The 27,039-nt window shown below is 36.9% G+C and overlaps 1 protein-coding gene across 1 annotated transcript in view; it reads right to left on the bottom strand.

Moving 5' to 3' along the window:
• Positions 1 to 27,039, bottom strand: part of PIK3C2G (phosphatidylinositol-4-phosphate 3-kinase catalytic subunit type 2 gamma) — a gene marked incomplete at both ends in the record, with an annotated part of 210,870 nt that overhangs the window by 62,642 nt on the left and 121,189 nt on the right. The window contains 6 exons of the mRNA XM_080345859.1: positions 8,600 to 8,769; positions 11,269 to 11,405; positions 13,501 to 13,630; positions 15,787 to 15,879; positions 18,171 to 18,278; positions 19,632 to 19,812. Of these exons, the coding sequence (XP_080201985.1) occupies positions 8,600 to 8,769; positions 11,269 to 11,405; positions 13,501 to 13,630; positions 15,787 to 15,879; positions 18,171 to 18,278; positions 19,632 to 19,812 (819 nt within the window). The remainder of the gene's footprint in view (positions 1 to 8,599; positions 8,770 to 11,268; positions 11,406 to 13,500; positions 13,631 to 15,786; positions 15,880 to 18,170; positions 18,279 to 19,631; positions 19,813 to 27,039) is intronic.

The raw sequence follows: 27,039 nt of genomic DNA on the forward strand, positions 1-27,039 counted from the left end.
TCTTCCATAGATAATTGTTTCATCCGTTTGTCATAAGTCTTGTTTTCCAGATGTCTGATAATTTTAATTGCTTTTCTCTGGACTCCTTGTAATTTCTCTGGACTCCTTATTCAAATCTTTCTAAAAGTAAAGTGTTGAAAATACTCCAGCTGAAGTTTCACCAGTGACACGTGAAGCAAAAGGATTACTTCACATTTAATTCTTTCTGATTCAATATTCTATTTTTGACTCATATTTAACTTGTCTGTAGTATAACCCTCAGATACCTTTCTGAAAAGCTACCTATCACTGTTAATCCCAACTTTCATCACAGTCAAAACCTCTTACGACAGATCTCTACTAAAAAATGAACAAACATATCCTCATAATGAAAATATTGAAAGATGTCAGTCCCATCACAAACCTGTTACAGAAGGTGACAGTCTCCTCAGCAAGCATAGAATCTAAATGAGGTAAATATCTTTTAAGTTATCTTGCAACAGAGCAGTAGTTCTGAGCTTTGTATAAAATGTAAATGCTGGACTTGACAGCAGTTTTCCCATTGACTTCAATGACAGTTCATACTACTTCTATTTTCACTGGTTTGTACTGTAAATCTATGTTCACATTTGTTTAGAAAACTTTTGTTTTCTATTTCTTTTAGTGAAAAAATCTTGCTAACACTTCCACAGACATATGTCTGCCCAACACTAAACAGACTTGCTGAGACTTTATTCCTCAAATCACCCAGACCTGACATACATATATCCATCCATGTCTAAATAAAATTATTCTAAACTTCAATTGTCCTATAGTAATTACAGTGCTATAAAAAGGAGTAGAAGTGAGAAGTGAATTAGCAATTTGAAACAGCTTCTCAAAAAAAGCAGGATTTATTTATCCTGAGAGATTTAATCTCAACTGTATTTTTAATAGCTTTTATTTCCAGTAACATACATAGAGAGTTGCTTGCTCAAACCAGGAACTAGTGACTAAGCTTCCAAGAAAAAAGGACACTTATAGGAAGTGGAAGAAAGGACTGGCCACAACGGAGAAATATAGAAAGTCTGCCTGGGCATGCAGAAATGGTGTCAGGAAAGCCAAAGCTCAACTGGACTTATAACTGGTGGAGGACATGAAATGGAATAATAATAAGTTCTATTGATTCATCATCAGTGAAAGGAGAATGAAGAAAATGTGGACCTGCTGCTGAGTGGAGATTTAGTGACATAAGAACACAGACAAGGCTGAGGTACGTGTTGCTTTCTTTGCCTCAGGATTCACTAACAAGGCCCTCCAGGTGGTGGACAGCGAGCTGAGTATGAAATAGTGGTGGGCCAAATATGAGCCCTGGAAGTGATAAAGACTAACAGCAGCCTGGGCTGAACTCATGAGAGAGCAGCCAGTAGATGGCCTTTACTTGGCATTTGTTCATATCTTGCCAAAAAAAGAAAGATGTCACTAAACTGGAGTAAGTTCAGCAGAGGGCCACCAAGATGTTTGGGATTTAGAGCACTTGCCTATGAGGAGAGGCTGAGAAAGGTGGGCCTGTTTACCTAGGAGATGAGAAGGTTTTCAGGAGATCAAACAGCAATACTCTAGTATCCATAGGAGGTTATGAAACAGATGGATCCAGGCAAAAGTAAGAGAGAAAATCGAAACAGCTGAGGTTCTAACTAGCCATAAGAAAAAACCCTTTCACTACAAGGATGATTAAATATTGAAAAAGGTTGCCTGGAGAGGTTTTCACTGGACATCACCCTGGGTAAACCCGTCTGAATCTTATCCACTTATTACTGAGAAAGATTTCTGAATGTCATGAGCACCCTTGACTTACGTAAACTACGTGAGCTGGATGTTCAAAATATGCAGCTTCTATTTTTCACCTATATTCTTCAACCGAATGACCAGAAGTCAAGTCTATTCCAGAAAATATGGTTTTAAATCTATTTTCTGCCATTTCTGCAGCTGTTTGAGGTACCTACTGCGTTGAAAGTTCTCTAACCACAAATTTGAAATCTCATTTTTTATTACAGTTTTACCTACTTTATTTTTATATTAACATCTATCTTTACAGGTAGAAACATCAAACTAGAAATAATCTTCTGAATGGCTTCAGTAACTGAGGATAGTTCTTAAACCATTACGGTCTTATTTATTCATGACTTCTTACGTATATATATATATATACACATACACATATATATATATGATATATATGTATATGTAGAGTTACTTCTTCTTATGTATATATCAACTTCGCTATTACAATTATTTTTTCACTATCAGAGTGTTAATGTTAGATTTCAAGTAAAATAACTGTGTTGGATGTGCCCACTATTTTGATCAGTATTGAAAGAAATATTTCACACATCGGACTGGCCTGTTTTGAAAGATTTATCTGTGTCTGTGGTAATTGAATTGGTTACATTGAGATTTAATCATGTTTACCAGATACTGTAGAAAACAAGCTATAATCCTTGACTAAGCTAAGGGCTTTGATTCATCATTCTGTTAACATCTAGATTCCCCATGTAAAATGAGCCACAGTATCTTTGTTTGTGCCCCTTTGCCTGTGCAAAGTGCAAATGAATGTGACTTAACTAAAATCCCTTTCATTGTGGGATAATTGAAGTTTGTGAGTTTGTAAATCATGGAGATTTGATTACACCTGGTCCTATAAGACCACTCTGCTAAGTGACAGTATAGCTAACACAGATGTTGACAGCTGAGGTTAGACATGGTCACTGTTCTTAGTGTAGACCTCGCATTTGCAGTGTGTATTGCCTCTGGTGATCATCTGGAAGCTTACCTTGTAACAAGAAATTTGCAATAGACTCATGATAGTTAAAAAGCAACCTGTGTCCAGCTCAGGCACCTTCTGAGCTGAGTTAGACAGCTCTGTTCAGTTAGACACATATAAAGCAGCCTGCAGACAGAGTCACCAGGAACGAGACTGCATAACAACGTTAAGGTGGATTTAAATCCTTTCTAAACTTCACGTTCAATACCTATCTTTGAAAGTGCTCAGTACAGCATTCCTGATGCCTTATACCATTTTCTAAGACTATCAAATTTTACAGGTTTGTTAGGAGCTTAGTACTAACCCTATTGATAAAACACTTGGGAGTTAATTCACAGGGAGATTGGAGTAATTCTTCTTGTTAATAGAGATTGTTGGACAACTGCTTTTTGTGTTCTGTCTGACCTTCACTACTGAAAAAAAGATTTTAAAACTCCTGCCTATAAGTTGCCTTAAAATAAACAGAACAAGTGGTCTTATATCCCACACCCACCAAATACTCCATAACAGGTCTTTTCATTATGAGATGGCTATTTGGAATACACATTAGTAAATTGTTGCAGGGGTTTTGTATGTCACCAGGCAAAACAGAGAAATAAACCAGTAATGAAGAAGCTGAATTGCACAGAAATTCCTTAAGGCAGGCGACTCATTTAAGGATGAAGTACAAAGGTGTCATGTACAGAACAAATAGAAAAAGATACCAAGACCAAGCAACTGAGATTAATTTAAAAGTGCTTGATGTATACTTGACTGTGTATGAGAACAACTTCCCCTGAAAAAGGTATGTACCAAAAGCTTTTGGAGAAAGAGATGATGCAATAAAATGTTTCTGATGGGAGCAGGAAAGAGAAAATATTTGCCTCTGTAAAGAGTTATACTTTGAAAAGAATAACAAACGAAATAATATAATCTAAATAGACAGTGAACATGATGTCTTCTTTCCCTTTTCTTTCTGTTTTATTGTTGAACTTCCTGTCTCTAGAGTCACATTCTACAAAAAATCATGGAGTGACTGGCAGAAAGAAAAGGAGGGAAGGGCAGGAAGAAATCTCTAAAGCAGGATGATGATACGGAATCACCTAAACAACTCATGTGCAATAAATCTGCGCAGAGGGAATTCCATTGGTGGCTCTGAAGGGATCAAACAATTTCTCTAGCTATTTCTAGCTATTTCTCTGTTAACAAGAACACATGATAACTCCTTCAAGAAAGAAGCTGTTCCTGAAGATAGGAAAGCAGTTTATGTCATGCTTGAAATGAATGAAAAGCCAAGAAAGATACTGACAGTATCTTTCTACTACTGAAAACATTGAAAATACTACTGAAAAAATTGAGTTCCAGAGAACTCAATTCAGCAGAAGAACAACCAGCTTGGTCGAACGAAACTGGATAGGGTCAAATGTGTACAGACACTGGGAAAAGCAATGCCTCTCTTAACTGTCATGGTACTTTGAAAAGGATGACAAAAAGAAATTAAGGATATAAAGTGGGTAGTGAACATAATTTACTCTGATTTCTAAAAGCGTTACTTGAATGCCCTCCACAATAACTAATAACAACTAATAACTCCAGAATGATAATGTCAGAAAAATAAATTGAAACTGCAGAAAATTAATTAATAAATAGGCATATTGAAAATTGTTAATGAAATCTTTCAGCAGTTAATACAAGTTGGTCAAACAACTTTCATGTACAAATTTAGAAAATTTAAAGTTATTATACTTTAAGGTGTTACTTTCAAATTTTAGACTCTTCCTTTGATGAGCACCCTAAATAAAACTTTAAGAAGGCAAAAAGAAAAAGTAAAATTCTCTAATTCCTTTCTTCCTGTTTTTAGAAAATAAATGAAATAGATAACAAGTAGTCAACGAACATAGATACAACATATATTTTCCTGACTGACAGGATACAGCCAACTTTTTTTTCTAACAAGAAATATCTGAAAAGAATGTATTTTTTTCATATAAACACTTCCAGTGAGACAGTAACACTCATTTTATGTTATTAACACTAAAAATGAAACGTGTTACTTTTAAAATTTAAAAAGGCACTTCTACTTCTTTACATGCTCAGATTTTCTTTAGTGCTTTTCAGTATAGGAAAACACTGACATAAAAAGAAAGTGTGGGAAATATAATTTTCCCATATTCATAAACTTCTTTCAAAAAACTGGAATTTCCCAATGGAATAGTTAGGCTGCCTCTAGTAATTAACTTTGTAGAAGAAAACCAGCTTAGCAGATTTAACTTCTGGGAAAACCACACTAAGACACAATATTAGTTTGGAAAAGAGACAAGAGAGTCTCTGTCATTCAGATCAGGGAAAAAAAAAGGCCAGTGAATGTAGTAAATAATCAGAATGACTGAGTATTAAAAAAACCAAAAACAAATGGACACCTAGCTTATCAAAAGATGAATATACAGTGTGCCATGAACTGGACTACTCCGTAAGTTGCCATCAGGTTTCAGACTACATATCAGTGACTGAAAAAATGTAGATGACAGTCCTGGAAGTGACTGGTAGTGGAGAGGATGAAACTGCTGAGGTTAGGATTAGTTCAGTTAGCACAGGATTTAAATAAATCTCTTGTTGCTTAATTCACCAAAGAAGAAATGTTCAAAAGGAACTGGTCAGAACTAAAAAGAAGAAAACAAAAGTAAAGAAAGAATGGGAGGTATAAGCATGAGCCAGACACCTTCTTCTGTACCATTCGATGACTGACCTGGTCCCATATGATTAGCTGGATAATAGTACACCTATTTCAGTTAGAGTTGGTCTAAGATGATTACCACAGAATACTCAGTAGATAAAGAAGAAGATGGATATATGAAATTAAATGAGAAAAGTTTCTTCATGCAGCTTGAAGTATACCTGCAGAATTCATTGCCTTAGGGGAATGAAGAGTCAAATGTGACAGCTGGATTAGAGAATGAAAGGAGGAGTATTTTAATTAACACTAACAAAATGTGCAATCCAAAATTATTACCAAAAAAAAAAAAAAAAAGATAATGAAATCTCATGGTTCAGTAGGAAATTACCCTGTGGGACTTTGGGAATAATTTTTCTGCCAAGATCTGTTGCTATGTTGTCGTTTACATACATCATACATGTCTATCCAATGCTTCTGAAACAGTTTCTAGACCCATGTAAAGACAGGTTATTAGTATTATTAAACATAGTTGCTACACTGTGAAGATACATGGAACTGGAAAAGACAGTAAGTTCCTGATTCCTCTTCCTTCTGAAATCAACAAGAGTTAAGCCACTGATTTGTGCGTTGGACTCAAAACTGAGTAGCTTTAATGGACATAATTTAAAGATGGGAGTTGGAATCAGAAAGTTAAAAAAAAATCAGATTTTTAGGTGTTATACAATCATGAATACAAAAGCAAGTACGACTCCATGAATCATGGCAGCTTCAAAGGGTTCTCTGAAGACTCGTATTCGATTTGATAGAAAGAACTGCAACCCATGCATGCAGCATGCAATTTTCAAAGCTGCCATGCTTGCCTTTCACTTTATTTGCATGAGAAGAAATGCTGCATATGCAGAATATGGGAAAGGACCTATCCTCATGAAGCTTTCTGGGGAATAAAAGTCAATGGCAAAAAGCAGTCCCTGAGAACAGAAAATGGACAGCTGTGGCAAGCAAGTTATCTTTCTATATTCTCAAAAGAATGATTATTTTAAGCAGTTTTGATGGGGACTCCTTTTCTATAAGCATTCATTAATTTGCATAGATTCCATTAAAAAAAAAAAAAAAAGGAGTTTGTGTAATGTGCATGAAGACCAGTTGCATGTATAGGGATTTGTATTGGATACTTTTCATCCTTTAAAGTCACCTATAGAACTTCACAAGCATGTGTATAGCATCTACAGTACAAAACCCTAATGGTCAGCACTTACAATTCTAAAGATTTGAAAGCATTGTGCTGCTCTTTTAGCAATATTATTTTAGGAGTATGATACTGTTGAGGGTGTAAAGAACTGAAATAAAAGCCTAAGATAAAGAGCTATTAAAGAAACCAGTGGCTAAGCCTATTTCAGGACTTGCCTTGTGGGAATGAATAGATACAAATGGCACTGAGGGTTTCAAATTTTGAGAAAGCCTGAAATTTATGGGATGTAGAAACGTGACGTCCCTGTATTCCTGGGTTACAAATAAAATGTTACATTTAATGGAGGTGCATGCAGCTCATGAGAACTATAGCCATCGATATTGTATCAGCTCGGTTGCACGTAGGTATGAAGAAGATGAGCATTGTCCCATGATGTTCACAACATGCTGTTCAGTACGAGTACTAGTTTTACTAAAGAACCAAAAGTGCACTCTATGAATGGAGGCCCTAAAATATATTACTTTATTTAATAGTTTTAAAGCAATATATTTCATGGACAAACAGGAAAAAATGGCTGCTGTGTATGGAAGTGACTATATTTTAATCCATTTTCTTAGACTTTATAAGAAGGTGTAGTATGACTGAATTATAAAACTGTAAAATTAATATCTATTTTTATTATTGCTATTACGTCATTTCTGTCTAAATTTGGTTGTTGTGTCCACCCTATATTTGCTTCATCCTGTCGTTCAAACTAGGTAATTTTTTGCTTATGTAAAACTACTGCTCAAGAAAATTCCTGTTAGGTTCTAAAAGGAAGTTTGCTGGAGTGAGGGATGCAGCACTTGACTCAGAGTGTGCATGAGTGTCTTTTTTCATTACTCTGTTCTGCTTTATTCTTTCACAGCAAATAAGTAGGATTAAGGGAGCAGATCTTGAATGATTGATGATAATTCTGAGCACTGCAACTAAATCTTTTGACTGCCTGGCTTAGAAGTACTTATTATCCCCATCAGCTTCTCTCATATCAATACTCCCACACTGTTATTTCTGTCTAACACACTGAGATAGTCTAGAATAGTCAAAGGCCAGCTTAAAAAAATAAATGTAAAAAAAATAATTTAAAAAAAAAAAAAAGGGAACAATTAGTCCAAACTTAATTCTGGGAATAATTCTGGAAATTGTTAGCAAACACGGAGGAATTTGGGATCATTTATCCATTCTGTACTCTGTCACAACAGCTTTTTTGTGTTTTGCACATATTGGCATTATCCTAACTATTCTCATTCCATTACAATTCATTCATCCTAGTATGTTCACATTAGGAACTAGAATATAGGATCACATTATTGTATTTATCTTTATCATGGGACAGTTACATCACAGATAGATATAAACACAGAAAAATCAGTCTTGTTTAGGTAAAATCAGACATTTGCAAAACAGTCCCTGAGCTCAGTCCAGTTAGATGTAAAACTTCAAAAGATAATGAGAAAATCGCAGTTTTACCCACAGAAGCATAATGTAATTATTCTCCATGTCTATTTGGAAAATGTAGTCTCTTCTCTGAATACAGGAAGAAAATGGTCAATTAGGTACATCTATAGTTTTGTATCCATCATAGGAAAATTTATCTATTAGAAAAAAATAACAGGTATCAAAATTATTTTGGCATAGGTCAGTCTACTGTTCTGGTCATTACTGAATTCCATCATTCAAATCTCTGCCCAAACAAGGTATTTAGAAATTTGTTTTAGACTGAAAGGGCATCTCCAACATCTCATTTGAATTCCTTTTCCAGTAATTCCTATGTTTTCAGAGGTTTTTGTGAACAACAAAAAGATGTTGTTCTGGAAAATTCGGAAAGGAAAAAAAGCATTATCTCACTTCTACTTTTTTCATGGGTGTTGATAGGACTGTGAAATTTTGGAACAATGCTTTAAAGTTTAATATGTGTGTTACTGTAGATACTAACCTTCTGATGCTTCCAAATGTCTGTGCATGACCTAAAAATCTTCCAAAATCTATGTGGAACATGTGTCCAGCACTTGTCAGCATTATGTTGTCACTGTGTCGGTCACAGACTCCCAGAATGAAGGTAACAACACACCAGCCAGCGCAGGAATAAAAGAAATTCCTTATTGCCTAGTTAGTAAAACAAAAGCATTTACTGGAAATTTACAAAGATGTGTTTGGTTTTGACACTAATAAGAAAACTAAAAGTTGTAGTTCTATAAATGCTATGTTGCTAAAATTGTAACAGCAAGGTGTTGGTAGGAATGGTACTCCAACAAGTAATATGCGAATTTCAAAGTAACAATGAAAAAACAATTTTATGCATGAGGTTTTCACCTTTTGTTTTACAGATACTTAGAATTCTACGGAAAACTTCTAAGGTGAAATGTACCTAAGAAAAGAAAGCTTCTTGGCAGGAAGCTGACATTTTCTGTTCAGTAGCGGGCAGTACATTGTGAAAACAATTGTTCGGAAATTAGTTGGAAATCTACAAATGTAACCATTTGTTTTGCAAAGAAAGGTTATTTTACACACATTGTACTGTTCTGTACCTACATGGTTCTTTTTTGTCCAGAACTCCATTACCTTTCTCAAATCCTAATTAATCAAGTCTCACAATATTCCAGCCCAAAGAATTAAACCCCATTTTACAGAAATGAACTGAAACAAAGAAAGGCTAAATAGTTTTCTGCTCATAGCATCTGCGAATCTGAATAGACTATGAGATCAAACCCAGTATCATGCAGGGAGATACACGAGAGTGATTAAACCAAAACCCAGCCTAGCAGTTGTGTTTAATATAACCTATTCATCTGATGCTCATTTACATGGTGGAGATGCCTGCTTTCATGGTTAGTCTGCTTCATGTAAGTAGATTGGCTCATTCAGGTTTATCTCATTAATCTCTTTATAATATTACATTGTGGCATTGCTGTTTGCCAAAAATGTGCCCATGGCAGACACAGGAAAATGTTCAGGGTAATGATCTGCTCATCAGACACTCATAGGAGGATTTCAGGTTTTCTGCTAACTTCAGTGTGAAGTATATAAAAAATGCAACTTCTCCTAGTAGAAAAATCTACCCAACCTTTTTGACAACACACAAACTTGGTATCCTCTCTCAGGGGAGAGGTATTCCTGATTCAAATAATGATCACTTTTCTATCCCAAAGGATAAGGAATAGCTCTTGTTTTCTTTTTAATCTTACCTACTACAGTTTACGAACTGAAAATGTAGTTCTTGTTCAGAAGTTTTAATCTCCCATGAATCTCAATCACAATGTGGTTCATTTATATAGAAACCCAAACAACCCTAAACTGTTATCTGGACAAAAATTGCATTAGCCAAGTTAAATCATTATTTCGGCATCGAGGATTTCCCTGCAAATGCAGGGTGTCATCTGTGATGGCTGATAGGGATGACAGCACTGTGGAAGACTTAGGCCACATCACAAGAGTTTGGTGAATTTTATGTTTAACTGTACTACTTACTCACTTGGGTGACCTTGGATAAAACACCTAAGCTTTCTGTGATTTTGTTCACTCAACTATAAAACGAGGACATTAAAGCTTATTCCACATGAGCTCTTTGAGCACCTTAGAAATAGTATTGTATGAGTAAAAAATTATGAAGGAGTAAAAGAGAAAGGTTTATTCACCAGTGAGAACAAGGTGAATGTAGAGTAGTAATTTTATGCATGCCCTATGCAATCAGATTGGACTGTATTTCATACATTTAAAAATTGAGAGAAAATAGGTAGAAATTGGGTTTAGAATATTTCACATTAATGGTACTTTTTTAAAAACAGCAGCAAGAAATCAGAGTTTCAATCAACAACTAGTAGTATCTCACTGTTAATGCAACACTAATTACAAAAGTACTAAAGTTTCTCAAACATATTTATGCTATACATCTACTAAGACTGTTAGAAAAGCAATTTATTTTCACAGTGGTAAATACTGTGGGCATGGAGTTGGGTTCTAAAAATTGAACCAGCAACACAAACATTAAAAGGTTTTTCATGGGCCTCAGAACATGCTCAGACAATAAAGAAAGAATAGAAAGAGTTGCCGGGGAAACTTCTGCTTCTATAAATAAAATCTCAAAATATTTGGCTCATGCATAATTTCTGCTTCCATAAAACCAGATGTATTATATGGCATCCCACAGTGTGATATGAAAAGCATGATCTTACATATCATATGACTAGGCAGTTTTGATAAAACAGCTTTCTAAAGCTGTAGGTATTGACATGGTTATTTCCAAATACAGGAAATCCACTGAGACTTTGCACGTGTTATATTTAAATAAAGTATTTAGAGAGCTGAGCTAAAAAAGAAACATTTTTGAGTTCATTACTTAATTTCAACTTAGCTTCTCTTCACTTTAGTAGTAAACTTCAAAACATCTCTATGATATTTTTATAGAAAATCTATTACAATGCACCTGATTCAGAGCAATATCTCCTTAGACAGACAGTGGCACTTAAGTCAATTCACTGGCTTCTACGCATTTGATTTGTTTGTCTTGTGTCTGAGTCATTTGTTTTTGCTGCTTACTGTCATTTCGTTTGGGTTTTTTCCTATGGTAAAACATGAAATATATAATAAGTTTCATGATGATGTTACCTTTTGGTAACTTGATTCCAGAGGATGGTGATGACGGAACCATTTTTTAATTGTGTTTTCTTTCAATGGTCCTATCAGACCAGACTCCCTGTGGATCTTCGCTAGTGTAGTAGCATCTGGCACCATCTGTACCAATCCTAATCAGACAGAAGAAGAGTTCAAATGAAAAACCTTCAACTTTAAAAAATATGAAGACCATCAACGAATATGGCTTATTGTTGGATCATTCCATGCAGAAAAAATAAATGCTTAAAAGCTTCTAAAATAATGAATGCAATAGAAAATAGAGATCAGGATTGTTTTTCTCTTTGGAGACAAAACACCAAAGGACATTTAGTAAAAAGTGGCAGTTCTGCAAATCAGAAATCAAAACATCAATAACAATATTGAGGAAATAACTGCCTGAAGGTACCAACAAGGCCAAAAATTTAACAAGATTCAAAGTGAGTACAATATGGACACAAATGCCCAAAAATCTATAAAATATAGGATCAGATACTTACTATGAAATATAAAGTTATTTCATATGTGTTTATTGCCAAGAATGTTCCACAAATATTCTGGCAGTATGTGATACTGATCACAGCTGGGAGAGAGGATACTAGATGGTGCAGAAATTAGTCTGATCCAAGATGACATAAACTGGCACTTTGAAGCACAGAGAGAAGCCAAGCATTTTTCATTGCTTCACTTGAATCCTCTGCCTCTACTGCATGCACTTAATTCAATGTTTTGGAACTGAGACCTGGCTTGCCAGCCTTCTGTCCCTGTCCCTGTGTGTGGTCCCCTGGCATGTCATCCCACAATTCACATTACAGGAAGGGCTTCCTTTAACAATCTCAGTTAGTGACAGGCTCCTCTATCATACCCTGCCTGGAAAGTGGGATCCTACCAGTGCTTCATCTGCTTTTCACCTTTCTATGAAACCTGATTTCTGTGTTCCCTTGACTATGAAATTATCACTTGCTGTCTGCCTTGTATAGAAAAGGTGGCCCATGAAGCAAGTCGTTAGCCTGGGATTTGGAAGACCTGCATGTACAAGACTACTTTTGTACGTCCTATGTGGGTTACAGGTATGTCACATGGTCCTTTTATCCTTAATCATCAACTGTAAATCAATTATATTAACACTTACGTAGCTCATAAGGAAAGACATTGTCAGGAAAATCTGTCTGACACTGAGAGACTTTCAGGCAGAGAATATTATTTGCAGATGATCCCTGTATCTTCCTTGGCAAAAATCAAGTTAAGTGTTAGTATATAAAAGAGACAATAATATTAGGTTCAGAAATGGTATTCTTGTATTATTTGCCTTTGAAGTAGAAGCCTTCAAGCTTTAACCTCAACCCCTACAAAGAAGGAAGGAGTCTTTTCCAGGTCACCTTAACCACCCACCACGTCTGTGAATTCAACTTTGTTTTCTCCTAGCTATCTCCTCCAGATCATTCATCCTCTCTCATTTCCTCTTTGTGGCTCAGAAAGCAATGATTTTATTTTTTTATTTTTTTTTAAGTTTTTGGTTTTTGTACAGCAGGTAATCTGAATACATCAGTCTTCTACTTGTGCAAGGATTGTTTTTAGTAAAAGATCTGGAGAGTCAGTAAAAAATAGTAAGCTTATTGCTGTCAGTAAATTTCTGTAGCAAGCAATTGGTATCTCTGCTACAGCTCTGCTATAACAACCATAAAAGAGGGAAATAAAGCTTTCAGATGAGTCAGGCCTGCCCTAAGCAGCATAAATCACAAGAGTAATATTTCAAAATCAACACTGCAAAGCTGTCATCACTTGTCTACAGGTACTTTGCGCAGCCACATGCAAGTAGGTTAATTTAAGCATCTGTGAAGGATCACACTGGATTAAAACTTTAGTAGCTATAGCAAATTTTCTCCAAACCTCTCCTTTTGACGTGTGAAGTTACCATTAAGTATCTGGTGCAAGCTGATGGTGTTGAGGCTTTCGGAAAATTCTAGCCTACATTACTAAAAACTCAATGAGTTTGGTGGTACGTATTCTGGAAAGGCAGAATGAATAAACAAAATGAACATGCAGGAGTAGGCAAGTATACAATTTAGGGCCTGAGTAACAGAAGTTCTGAGCATTTTTTTTTTCTTTGGGGGGAATATAAATAAGGCACCCATTAAAATAAAAGCTAAAGGGTAGATTTTCGTATACTGCTGTTTACATGAGATATGAATAATGTAATACAGGTAACTTTCATAATGTAAAACTAACCTTGGCCTTTTCCTGTAGATAAACACCTATAAATGATCATTTGCATATCCAGTCCCTCTTGGAGCCAAATGTTGTCCATCACTCGAATAATTTGCAGAACCAGCATATCTTGACGTAGATCATCGCCTATCTGTGAAAATTGCACAAAAAATTCAGGTTTCAACTTCAATGCCACATAGAAATAACATGCTATTTCATTTAGATTTTTTCCCTCACCAAAATAGCTGCATTCATTTTACAGTAAACCCCTCTTTAAAGTTGCTACTTATCTTTCTGTATCAGAAGAGGACAGAGTAAATGGGGCACATAGGCAGAAACAGTTCTGGCAGCCACTGAGATGGTAACAAATGCTCCCTGATTAACAGCAGCCTTTCTGCTTATTATTCCTATATAATTATTAGAATTTGAAAAATTAGTCCGGAGGTAGGATCCTAATTTAGTTACATTTTAAAGTCTACCTAATGATAGATCCTTTTTCACAAATGACAGCATTTGTCTAATGTTAAGCTTCACAACTTGGTATTTGCAGCAGACTGAAAGGGAATTTTATCACGAATTTATATTTTATCCATGATATAATGCATATTCAGTTTCAAACAGTGATGCTGTGTTGACTGCTCTCCCCACGGAGCCAGTCAAACAACAATCTTAGTGAAATGGGGCTTTAATTGTAGCCACAAGAGGTAATGAAGAGATTATCTTCAACCATGGCTGAGCAAATGGCCTGTGAAAACAAAAGGCCTGCTTTTTTTGTTTCCACCTCCTCCCCACCTCATCTAAAATACATGTGACTTTTACTGGTATTTTTAAGTGCTCTATTCTTTTATTACACTCTTTATGTACAAGCATTCCAATCAATGAACATTTAATGCTATGAAATGAATACTTAAAGACATGTAACTATTCTTTAAAAATATATACATATATATTTCTTTCATTTAAAGGTAATCTTAACTCAAATCAATTATTCTTAGTACCCAAACATGAGAAAAATCTTGTTCTCTCCACTTATCTTCCCTTCTTCCCTCACGTATAGAGTCAGTAGACAATTTAGTATGACACCAGTGGTTACAATTTTATGCATGCATTATCCACCATGAACAAACAATGGAGTTGCAGCACAAGTAAAAGATACTTTAGCACTATGGTTTGCTGACAAGGGAAGGCAACATCAGCTATAATACTTCTACAGCAACTGGAGAGCTGGCTGTTTGTTGAATGTTACCGAGCAGGGAAAACACTGTCTTGGTAAAACCAGCACAAATGTTTAAATGCTGCACAGGTAGGCATTTGCTGAAGTTGCTCAAGTAAGTAGGAGCTTGTCTATTTAACATTGATTCTCAGATGAAATAGCATAAGAACCGGAACAACTTAACATTGCTAGCCTCCTCCAAATATGCCTGGAAAGCATACTTCTGTTCCTGAGAATCACAGCTGCTCTAAAAGTCAATTTAATACAAGAAGGCCTAGAAATATCTTTTATCCTTTTAATTTTATTTATTTTTATCAATTTTTAGCCTTTTGGTTTGGAACATGATACTGCAAAAGACTGAGAAATAATATTTTTTGCAACGCTGAGCATTTTCTATCCATCAGCCATTTTATGAACTTCAGTATTCTCTGAAAACAGCATGCACTGCTATGGAAGACATTTTCTTCTTTCAAAGTAACTTTAGATTACAATTATTTTCTTTTGCGGATGGACACAGCACTCTCATCAACTCTGACGCTTTGAAGGTGACAACTGGAAAATAAATTGGAGTTTACTTTCAGAGTCATGTCCTCTCAGTAACTCTGAAGAGATGGAATTCCTCTGCAGTTCTTTCCACTTCCCTCTTCCTCAGGTCACTCCTCTGTGCTGGCTGCATTAATTCTGTGCAGCAAATGCATCCTCTAACACTCCAGTATTTTGATACATTAGATGCATACGTACAAGACTACTGGATTCAGACATTCTGAATTATCTCTCCTCTTAGACTTGCCCTCTGACTCCAATGTGATAAATAAACTACGTTCATAAGATAAACTTAGTATTTTATCCAGGTTGTGTCCACTAAGAAAAAGAATTGCAAGAACTTGTTTGATTCTCTACCAATCAAAAAGTTGATACTTCAGTTCATTGCCTCAGCATATTCCGTTATAAATTCTGCTATTAAAAATAACTGGGAAAAGTGAACAGCAGAGCCAAATCTAACATCCTTAGGCTCAAGGACTAATATAAATTAGGAGAATTACAAATCAACACTTTGCATACAAAATGAACTGAAGATTAGAGGAAGAACATACCTTAAAAATAACATTGATGTTTCCACTTGGAGCATTTGCATTGATGAAGGAGATTTTTAATGGAAAAGCATTGGATGTAAAATAAGAACATGACTTCAGGGAAAAAGAAAATGAGAGAGAAGAATAACAGTGTCACATATATGAAACATCAGGCTAATACAGTGCCTCCAAAAATGGTGCCATCTTTAAATATTGATCAGTAGCACCAATAACAAAAATAAATAATTCTTGATATTATTGACTGTTTAATTGGGTCAGGAAAATAAGAAATTATTTTTCCTAGACAATTTGTTCCACTCAATAATCAGATTACATGACAGGATAATATTTTCCATACTGTTTTTCATTTTCACCCACGTCTATTAATGATGAACTTTGGCTGGGAGTGAGTGGACGAAGTACAAAAGACTGATCTAATGAGAATCCATACAGCATTGAGAAGTCTTAGGTCTTATTATTTTACACACATGCACACAAAAAATATTGCCCAAGCATACAGTTTTACTGGGAGCAAAGAAGCTGCTAATTTCTTTGGTGATCTCACTCTGGCTGAGAATACAGGAAATTCTGAAAATCACAATCTATTTTATGTGGAATTTATCTTAATTAAACATGGACTCTGACTTCTCATGCCCTACAGCTCCTTCCACCAGAAGACCTGAAAGGGCTTCAAAAAGCATTAATGAGCCAAGCACTGCAAATCCTGTGTGAGTTAAGAGTGGTATTATTAACATCATTAATTAAAAAAAAAAGGGTGGGGGGAGGGCTGGGAGGGGTTGCAAAAAAACAACTGAAAAAAACAACCAAAGGCAACGGTAAATTAATGGCCTGGTCTCTAGAAATAATGAGTGCCTCACAGGAGCTACTGCTGTCCTGACTGGGTGGAGTGCAATGGAGGCTAATTTGAACAAAACTGCTACTAGACACAGCTGTCTCTTGCTTTTCATCAAAACATCTCAAAGCATGGTACAAGCAAGCAAATATTGTCTGAGGCACATCGTACATCTGTGGCATGCAATAGCTATTAGTGATGATGAAATCCTGACCCCCTATGGAATTTTGTCAATTGAAATGTCTCAGTAAGTGCTTGAAAGGTTGCTGTGAGATAATGCATTACTGACAGAGCTGGGAGCAGTGCTTGCTTCAAGTAAAATCAATAGATGATGCCAAAATGAATTAAATTTAGGTAATTATAAGCACTTAAAAATTCTAATTTGCATGATTATACTGACATATAGTTCAATCAAGAAGCTGCATATATTTATAGCAAGATAATGGCCTATAATGAGACAAGAAAAATGAAAAAAATCTCTCTTCAGATTATTTAAACATTTTGTATCTGTCCAGCCAAGCTGGTGCAGTATAAATAGAATGACTGTATGGTGAGATACTTTCTCATTAGTCATTATTTCCAAAAAGCCTCAAAGCAGTGAGAAGCAGAAGGCTTCAGATTCTCCTGACTTATATCATACACAATGGGCCCAAGCCTGTGGGGTGCTGGAAGACTTTTATTCTCAGTGAGATCAAGGCTGAATAGCAATTACTCAGAGAATCACAGGTCAAAGGCAATTGAAAGGATCAGCACCTCCTAGAATCAGGTCCACTGTAGATAATGAGCCAGAGAATAAAAATAGAGCACAAATTGCTGTCATTAGGCAGCCATATCTGGTAATACAATCGGCTCTTCAGGTTTGTTTTCTCTTGCTGCTGGATACCTTTTCCTTCTCTAGAGCTGGAAGAGCATATTCCTGGCATAATATTGTTTATGAAAACATTTCTAAGCAATGAATAACTCAGTCTTAGTACTGTGGTCAAAGTAAAGTAACACTAATGAGCATTGTTGTTTCCTTTAAGTCATTTTAATAGGGGTCATAGAGGTAAGTTACTGTCAATATTTAATATTTTAGCAATTATCATTCATGTGCCTATTCCCTTCTCAGCAGAAAGACAGCTAGCTCTAGAACTTTAGCTGCTCCTACCCATGACAAGAGAGAGTCTTGGATGAGAAGAAAACTGCCATCAAGAGCTACCTGGGCAGGATGGTTACCAGGTTTCAGCTTCAGTGGAGCCAGATGCCCTTGCCATTCAATGCCATGGTAGGGAAACTGAGCTGGGAGCAGGTTGCGCAGAGTTTGAAATCTTTGTTGCTTCTGCTGCTGCACAAGCTGAGACGTATGCAATACCCACCCCACCAGTCCCCTGTACTTCTGCCTCCAACAAAGGCCCTCAGTTTCAAAGGAATTAGGAAGGATGTCACTTTACTGGATGACTTATGCTTAATACCAGTAAGATTAATCCCCAGTCAACGCAGCCATACACTCCTTCTCCCTCTTTATACTAAAAAAAAATAAAAATAAAAAATCCATTGCATGAGCTATACTTACGTCTTCCTCTATGCCTAGGACAACAAGCGCAGGATTCAGGGGAAGCCGACAAAAGTTTACCTCCTGGAAGAACTGCGAAAGCCTATTGAGTTCCACCTTTAACACCTCCTGCAACATGTGAGTCATTATGGCAACATGAAAGAACATAGCAGCTTTTGAGCCATGTACTGGCTTTCTATATTTTAAGCTAGCAGTACAGCTTCTGGAGCTAGTAGCATCCATGTAGCCTTATAACAGCTAATGAGGTCACGTTGAGGTGCAGTTATTAAAAATAAGCACTGTCATTTTACTCCACATTCATGCTTTTTCTGCCTAGATGCACTACCAGTTCATGCTGTCATGTAGGTTCAGATTCAATGTCCTTCATTATGGGCTGATTACCCTTGTGCCTATTCTGCTGCATCCCATGTCTTTTTTGCCTTGCTGGACGTCACAATTTGTTACCTGTTGCCTCAACACTCTGATCTCCCTCACCTGACTGTAGGTGTATTAATTGCAAGGTTTCTGAGTTTCTCAGTATCACAGTAACTGCAGCCTCGAGATTAATCTCTACAATCTGAATTATGCATCAGTAATGTATAATGTATCACTACTCTTTCTTTTTCTTTACAGGGATTTTTCTCTTTGCAAATGTTTTTTGCCTTTTTACTTCCATGTTTGCTTTGCTGCTCTCAGTAGCAACACTGAGTTTTCTGAAAAAATCCTTTGAAAATCTTTGAATCCTTAACAAGGCAAAAAGAATTCATGATAACTTTCATGATAACCAGCAGCGGCACGTATATTTTTATTTGGCTTTCTGGTCTGTCTTACTAAGATCTCAGCAAGAAGCAGTTTTATACATCATGTAAGTAACAACAACTATCTTGGAAAATTAACAGTTTTGAATTGGAAATGTACCTAAGCAATATAAAAGCTGCACCCACTGGAGAAGATGACTGCAAGCCTTATACTGCCACGAAAGCATCTCTGCAGATATGCATACCGTATTAGTTGCTGAATGCTATATTTTAGATATTAAATACAGTCCACTCTGGTTGGCTTTGCTAAGAAAGAAGGATGTTCAGCCTGTCAAGGGCAAATATTAGTAAAGTTTTCAAGAAACAATGAAGCTCTGTAGGAGTCAAATACTTTGGGATGAGGTGCTGAATGTGAACGTTCCTTCCAGTAAAATGTTAATCAGCTTTGTTGTCATTATTTCCAGCCAGCTTCAAGTCTGGTTGAGAAGGAATTGATGAAGGAATTTAAATGGCTTAAAAGATCTGCTGACTTGAAGAATAACAGTGATGAGAGTTGTCCTATTAAATACATGTGTTTTACTTGTTTTCAGAGCAGCATAAAATTTTATAAACTTTTGTGAAATCTTAGGTTATGCAAAGGCATTATAGGAAAGAGGTGTCACTTTGGAAAAAATAAAATTACCTGAAAAAACTTAGATGGAAGGGGAGGTATTTTTTAACAAACCTTTCTTTTTGCGTCACTGGCAGCTTTTACTTCTTTGGCAATGTCTTCCAGAATTCTGATAAGTTTTCCCTCCTTAGAAAACTCATTGTTCAGGGTTTTTCCAGCACAGAATTGGAGAGCAGACAGTAGTTTCTGATACCAGATTTTGAAATGAACTTCATTCTGTGCATTCTTCAACAGCCTGAAGGAAGGAGGGGGAAAAAAAAGCATCTGTGTATCTAAAACTGATTTTTATTTTATATCACCTCTAGCAGGAACAACAAGTGCACTCCAGACTAATCCGTGTTTGGTGACTTTGGGCAGGAGAGAATGAAACAAAATGTTGTTTATTTTTTGGCTGTACTCAAGTCCCATTTGATAACTAATGAGATTCCAAGTGTGTTGAATCAATAGGAACCTGTCATTTCTTTTTGTCATACATAGTGCAGCATCTGTATTGCTTATTTCTGCAAGAAAAGTTTACAAAGTGAATATGTTGTATTTTTTGAAGTCTAGTCTTAAATATATATCTCTAAATCTATGATGTTTTTGTCTCCTGCGAGTACACTTACACAATGAAGCACATCTTTCAGCTTGGAAGTGCATTTAAAGACCACTTTAGCCTCAGATATTTCATCAGTTCTAGAAACTTGCAGTATTTTAAGCTGAGGAGACATTCCTGAAATTGCCTATACTGCTAAAGAGTGAAATGAACCCTTCTTTACTGGTAAGTATTGGTCTAAAGCAAAAACTCAGCTTTTAATTTGATAGAAGTTTGTAAAAGCTTTGGAAATGGAGTTATTACTAACATAAAAGTCAGAACTACAACTAAAAACATTTTTTTTTTCCTTCATGTTTGCCATAGACTCTTATCTAACTACACATTCATTTGGCAGTTTAGGGATTTTTTAGTTAATTGAATTAATTACTGTAATTTTTTCTTCCTTATGTGGGCCAGAGTTTTTGTACACATTTTATTAATTTTTATAAATGCAGATGGACTCATCAGCTTTATATTGCTACTAACATCCTGCCCATCACCTGGGATTTCCCTTTGCCTGAAGGATGGACAAAGGTCTCTTTGCTTTTGTCCGAACTTTCCGCCACACAACTTCATCCTTAAGAACATCTCAAACCTTAAATGCCTGAATCTTCATGCAGCTTCCTTTATCTGATGAGGTTACACAAACCTAACTAATAATACTACTTTTCACAGGACAGAAATCAGAGAAGCTGTTGACTTCCAAGGCACAGTACATGTGAGTGTAACATAAAAAAAGCAAGAACAAGATAAGTACAAAGCACTGATATTTAAAGGAAAAAAATAATAATTCCTGTAGACACTTCAACTCCTTCAAATCACATATAAGGCATTACAATATTGCCACTGTAGCCCATGCATCTTTTGGTGATGAGGAATTCTTGTCATTTTTTTATGAGGCAATGATTTTTCTAGGTCCTCTTTTCTTATATAATTCTATGCAGAATAATATCACCTACTGGTTTCTCAAAAGCTTTTCCAGTTACACAAAACCTCTGAATATCTAAAGGTTTATAAGTATTGAAAATCTTAAAGAATGTGTGGTGTTTCTGTCAGAAGTGCCTAGACATGAAACAGAAGAGAAATTTATCATCATCACACTCTGGAGGAGACTGAAATGACATTTCTTTCTGTAGACTGGTAAAAACAAATAATTACTTTTTGGATCAGAAAGAAACACAAATTGCATTGCAGTGCCTGATGGAAGGCAAACAGCTGTATTCTTATCATGAACCCTCCCCAAAATGAAGAAGGCTGAGAGCACATGCATATATGGTGGCGGATAAACTGATTTTTCCAGATTTTGAGTAAAGTAAGCCCAAGTTTCCACAGACTGGGATTCATTTGCTTAAATGTAGATGATACCTCGTGCCATTTTAGATATCCTCAGAAATCCTATTCGGCCTCCAGCTTCTGCCTTGGAAAGGCATGGGTCCACTAGAGACAATACCTTATGTGTGCATGTAGATGCCTCAGATGCCCTATGGTGTATAAAATAGCCTATGTTTAGGGTACTAAATCACACTCTGCAGTGGCTTTTTAGCTCAGTTATAAGTAAACAAGGTGATTTAAAAAAAACCAAAAACATACTCTGTCCACTTCAGGAACAGGCTTGGTGATTATTTTTCAAACAAAAGCTTTACCGGCACAGTGCAAACTGTCACATAGGCAGGGATTTTAGTCTGCTGAAGCAGAGCCCAGCTCAGTCTAAGTCCAGCTAAACAGCTCTCATTTCTCTTGGAGCACAGGCAAAACAAACTTGTACACTTCTGCTGTGGAAAGACAAGTGCAACTGCACCTAAGAAAAGATGACATCACTGTGATATCTATTTTGAACTGGTCAGGTTATGTTGGTGCAGAATCTTCTGCCAGCACTTAGGCTTGCATTGGAATGAGCTGAGAATCTAAATCATATTAATTCACCTATTCAATTTTTAACAGTACATATTTAGAGAATCGAGATAGGCTACCTTTTCATGTTTGAGATGTCCTTTTAATCCTTTCAGATATAGAGAACATTGAAACAACTTTTATTTTCCTAAAATAAAAGCCTTAGAACTTCACGTACAGGAAGCAAAATATTAAACCCAACATGTTTTGCTATTTTAAACAGAGCTACTCCCTGCATAAGGCAGATCAACTTAGAAGATCCATTTTTTGATTACTCTTATGGCTGAGTGTTCACAGAAAAAAAGCTTTTATATATATATATATATATATATATATATGATACAAAGATTTCTTTTCAATCTGAGAAAGGATTATGTGCCAGATTCAGATAGCTTATGCATAAGATGTACGTGAGGACAGAGGATGTATAGAGTCTGAATACTCTCACATGTGCTTCTCGAGCCCAGTCCATGTGGAGAGTGCAGGCAGTCATCACAATCTCACTGCTAAAATCCATTTCCATGTCAGTTGCAGCTCAGCATACACCCCAAAAGCTGAACCCACGTGGCAGCTTTTGACAGCACATGTGCTTGCTCAGCAGCCCCATGAGGAGCTCGGGGTTCTGCACTCAAAATGTTTCTGGCCGCTACGGTTCGGACAGCACAACTTACTTCTGCTTGCCCACTGGGGTAGGTGTGCTTTTAAAAGCCTGTAGACCTTAACTTGCAAAATGATTTGGATTAACTGGGTCTGACTTCTATATTCATTTTTAAAAAAGCAGTCTCTAGGAGCACACAAAGGACAGCTTTTAATGTGATGACTCATTACAGGCTTTGCAGAAATGTTTATTCAACAACTGAACAAATATGTAGTTGTAAATCTGTCTTCCCAGTTTCCTGGCCCACATATCTTCACCCTGCCATTGCCAGAATTCAAGAGAGACAGGAAAGTCTGCAACTTCTGAGGCTGCAGGATGGAGAAATACTCAAGACACTAATGAAATTTTCAAGTTAGGACAAGATGCCAGGCTTTGAGGGAGGAAGACAAAATTGGAATGATTTAAAACTCAAGGGTGTCAGTAGGGAAATTTGTGAAGGTGTTGGGTGTTTGTTTGTTTTTCCTGACAATTTTTACAGGTTTCTGCAAGACAGAACAAAAATCTAGGACTATACAGAATAGATTTCCTCACTCTTCAGGGTTCTCTGATTGGGGACAAATGCCATCGTTCTCAGCCAGACCAGGGTAATTCAGATGCCCTGTCCCAAGGGCACTTTCTGGGAAATACCACAACAGCACTGGAAATTTCTATTTGCTGGCTTGAAATCTAGTAAAGAAGTAAACTAAGCTGCCCCGCTTAGCAGCAGTCAGAAGGTCCAAGTCAGATTCTAGGGTGCCCTGAAAGATGTCCCCAACTTCCTTATGCAAGCAGCTGTTTCTCTTCCATTCTACATGCCCCTATTCCATGCCTGCAAGGTGTCTCCAACTACATTTTCTAGCACTTGCAGAAACATGCCTACGTTTTTTTTTCTGAGTACAGAAACACAAGTGTCCTGGAGAAATTTTTGGCACAGGGCAGAATTGAAGGTGGGGTTGAATCAGGCTGAGTTGACTGCTGTGTCAGAGAAGGAGAAACAGGGCTACAACCGTTATGGAGAAAAAAAAAAAAAAAGGAAGGAATGGAATGTGATGGGATGGAACTTGGTACCAAAACAGGTGAGCTGTCCTCTTACTCCTGTGGTGTGGGGAGAGAGGGAAGCTGGTGCTCTAAAGGCCTTGCAGCACAGTCTGTTCTCTGAGTTGGATTTGGTAGACAAGAGAAAGAGTGAGGCTGCTGAGACAACTCTGCTGTGTGAACATCTGTTCCTTGTCTCCTTCAGAAAAGGGAGCAGGGTGAACCAGAGTGTAATGCTTGACAGGACAGATTAGCTTGCAGGTAGCCTGTTAAACCACACTGTAGCAAAAGAAACCTAAGAAAAAGCCAGGATCTCCAGTATCTTACTAGAGGTTTTAGCCCCTACCTGCTATGAGCAAGTGAGGTACAGTTTGACTGGGTTATTTACACGTGGTGTCAAAGTCAGAGTAGTGACCCTAGTTGATTTTTTGCAAGGGATGTCTGGTATTTATTACACAAAAGCTGTGCCTACTAGCACACATACTGCGTACTCTTTGCTTAAGGTGTTTTGAATTCAGAGACACAAAATGAAAATGAGGTGCCTTAGGGTTTTAAGACGAGTGCTGAGGTACTTACTATCATTGGTCAATCTCTGGTAAACTTGACCAAGGAAACCACTATGCTTGTTGTAAAGGTATATTTTATGCTTGTTTTCTGTTTCACTAAGCTGGAGGCAGGACGAGTCATGGAAGAAGATAACATTAGTACAAAACTGCTGCTCATAATAGCAATAATTGTTTTAAAATTATACTCCACAGCCCTTTGTATAAAAGATTAGCTACACAAGCACACTTCTCTACCACTGCACAGCTTCCACGTCTGAGGTTGCCATCCATTCTGATTTTCATTAGACATCCTGCAACACTCTCAAGCTGTCCTTTGTGCTCTTTTGTGTCATGCAGCTATGGCACAAACCTGAAGCACATGATGGATTTAATTTTCAGCTCATTGAAGAAAACATTTTACTGTTTGCATTCTTAATCAGAAGATTAAGTAAGAGGGGTGATTTGTTAGTGGGGTTGCATTTAGGCTTGGCAGCTTCTTAAATCCTACTGCAAGTTACTCACAGACACAAGGATGAGAGAGATGACAAAACTGCGCAACTGAAGATTAATACCTCCATTGAGCCTGTGATTGGCCATGAGGATGAGTGGGCAACTTCTGCTATTAATTACCGAGTTGCAAGTTAAACTTTTCTTAGTTTTTTCTTTTATCTCCCCAAGAGATACATTGGACAAGGTTTTTACTTCCCTGGAAGTGATAACAGAAATAATCCCTTTGACAGAGATATCAACATAGCAAGTACCGCACAAACACTGTGAACTCCAGTGAATTCCAGATTCTAACAAGTACCCGTCATCCTTCTTCCCCTACACCTGCAACTCCCATTAGTCCTCTCAAGAGCACAGCCAAGCCTGCAGAATTTGTATTTTTCACTTGTGAGCTGGTTCACTCAGGCATGGCTTCTTTAGACACAGCCAAACTCTAAGGTGGCAGAGTGCCAAGCTGGCAAATATGACTGTGGCTTTTCTGATCTCTTTTCTAATGCCTAGGATGGGTGACTCAACTTGCTGAAGCTCCCCGGAATGTGTCCATAGGATGGCAGCTCTTGCTTCAGAGAACAGAAAGGAACACTTGCACTCGTTGCAATGTAATCTCTATTCTCCACCTCCTTCACGGCCTTGGTGAGATAAGACTTAATTGGACAGCAAAATTTAAATAAACTTACTGGAAGGCCTTAAAGTGGCTCTACTCTCATGGTCCTCTTTTATTCAAGAGATAGCCTGTATGTATCTCTGTCAACTTCCTATAAAAAATGGATACAGGACAGTACCTCCCTTTTTAAACTAACCCCAAATTCTAGGAAGGTGTGATTTATGTACTACAAGTCAGAAAGGAAAACATAGAAAACAGTAGCACTGTTCTGTGTAGACCTATTTGGGTATGGCAATCAACAAAGCAAAAGACATACAAACAAACGAACAACTGAAAAGCACAAATGCCTAACATGTTGAGAGCATTCAAATTTCTGCAGGGGAGGATGGGGAACAAAGTCAATTAGGCAGAAGAGTTAATGTACAAGAAAGACAGAAGGGACACAGCAGCTCTCCCAAATGATCGTAGCACTGGGCATTTTCCATAGCTTTACAGAAACACAGTGCAAGGTCATCGGGTTGACTGGAAGGACCAGGACTGAACTCCCTTTCACTCTCCTTTTCTTTGACTGAGTACAAAGCCAACAGAAAGAGAGAGGCACTAGAAACCTGGCAGGACTCTGCCTTGTCTGTTGATCTTTCTATTCCAGACAAGAGGAGAAGGAAAGTTTAGATTTCTTTAGTAGACTGAGTGAAATGTGGTGCAATATTTTCTCTGAATCTTCCTAACCAACTAAGTCTCCAGAATGGAAGAGCAGCAGCTGTTCAGTGGTTTGCAACATCTGTCCACTTTTGGCTCTTCACACCTCTCACATAAGAAACCTGCAGTCAGTCTCACCTGCTGCTTCTCATATAACAGAGCTGCTTTTATAGACTCATTTTTCAAAGCATTACCCTTGAACAGAAAATACCTCTGCTTAAAGTGAAATTTGGTTTTAAAAAGCCATGCGAAACATTTGCTTTCCTTTTTTTCTGATTTTTTTTTTTTTAATAGAACAGGGATCTAACACATTGGTCTCCCTTGGACAACAAAATATTGTTGCAGACTTATAAAGTATGCTGGTAGGCTTGAGAAACACGACATTTCTGTGGTAGACAAGGAACTAATTGTCATTATTTGCTAATTTCCTCTCAAATATCTTTATGAACAAGGCAAGACAATTTGCATCCAAACAAATCACTTGATCTGGTAGATTCAATCAACCCAGTTCCCCCCACGCCCACTGAATGCCTTAACATGTGGAATGCATGTCCTGCTTACCCACAAAAATTAGCAGAACAATGAAAACAGAGTCTGCGCTACACTATGCAAGTAAGTTGCCAAGCCCTGCTAAGGCTGCCTAACAGAACAACATTTTATTCAATAGGTAATATAGTTAGTTGCATGTACTTCTGTATTAAGAAATTAAACCACAGATAAAACCGGTGTTATCTGGAGAAGAAAGAGCATTTACCTTGAAAATTAATTGTATCAAGAATTAATAGGAGAGTATAATGCTGCACAGGTACCACTATCACTACCGGACAGCAGATGGTACCTGGTCTAAGGTTTAAACAAGAAAAAGTCACCCTCAGAACATGTCTTCTCCGATTTGTTGAATGGACATGTTAACATCAATATAAATGCTACAAGAATTGTCTAGTAAAAAGAAGTGCTAATAGTGTGTCTCT

Source organism: Nesoenas mayeri (assembly GCF_963082525.1).
Source record: "Nesoenas mayeri genome assembly, chromosome: 1".
Taxonomy (NCBI): domain Eukaryota; kingdom Metazoa; phylum Chordata; class Aves; order Columbiformes; family Columbidae; genus Nesoenas; species Nesoenas mayeri.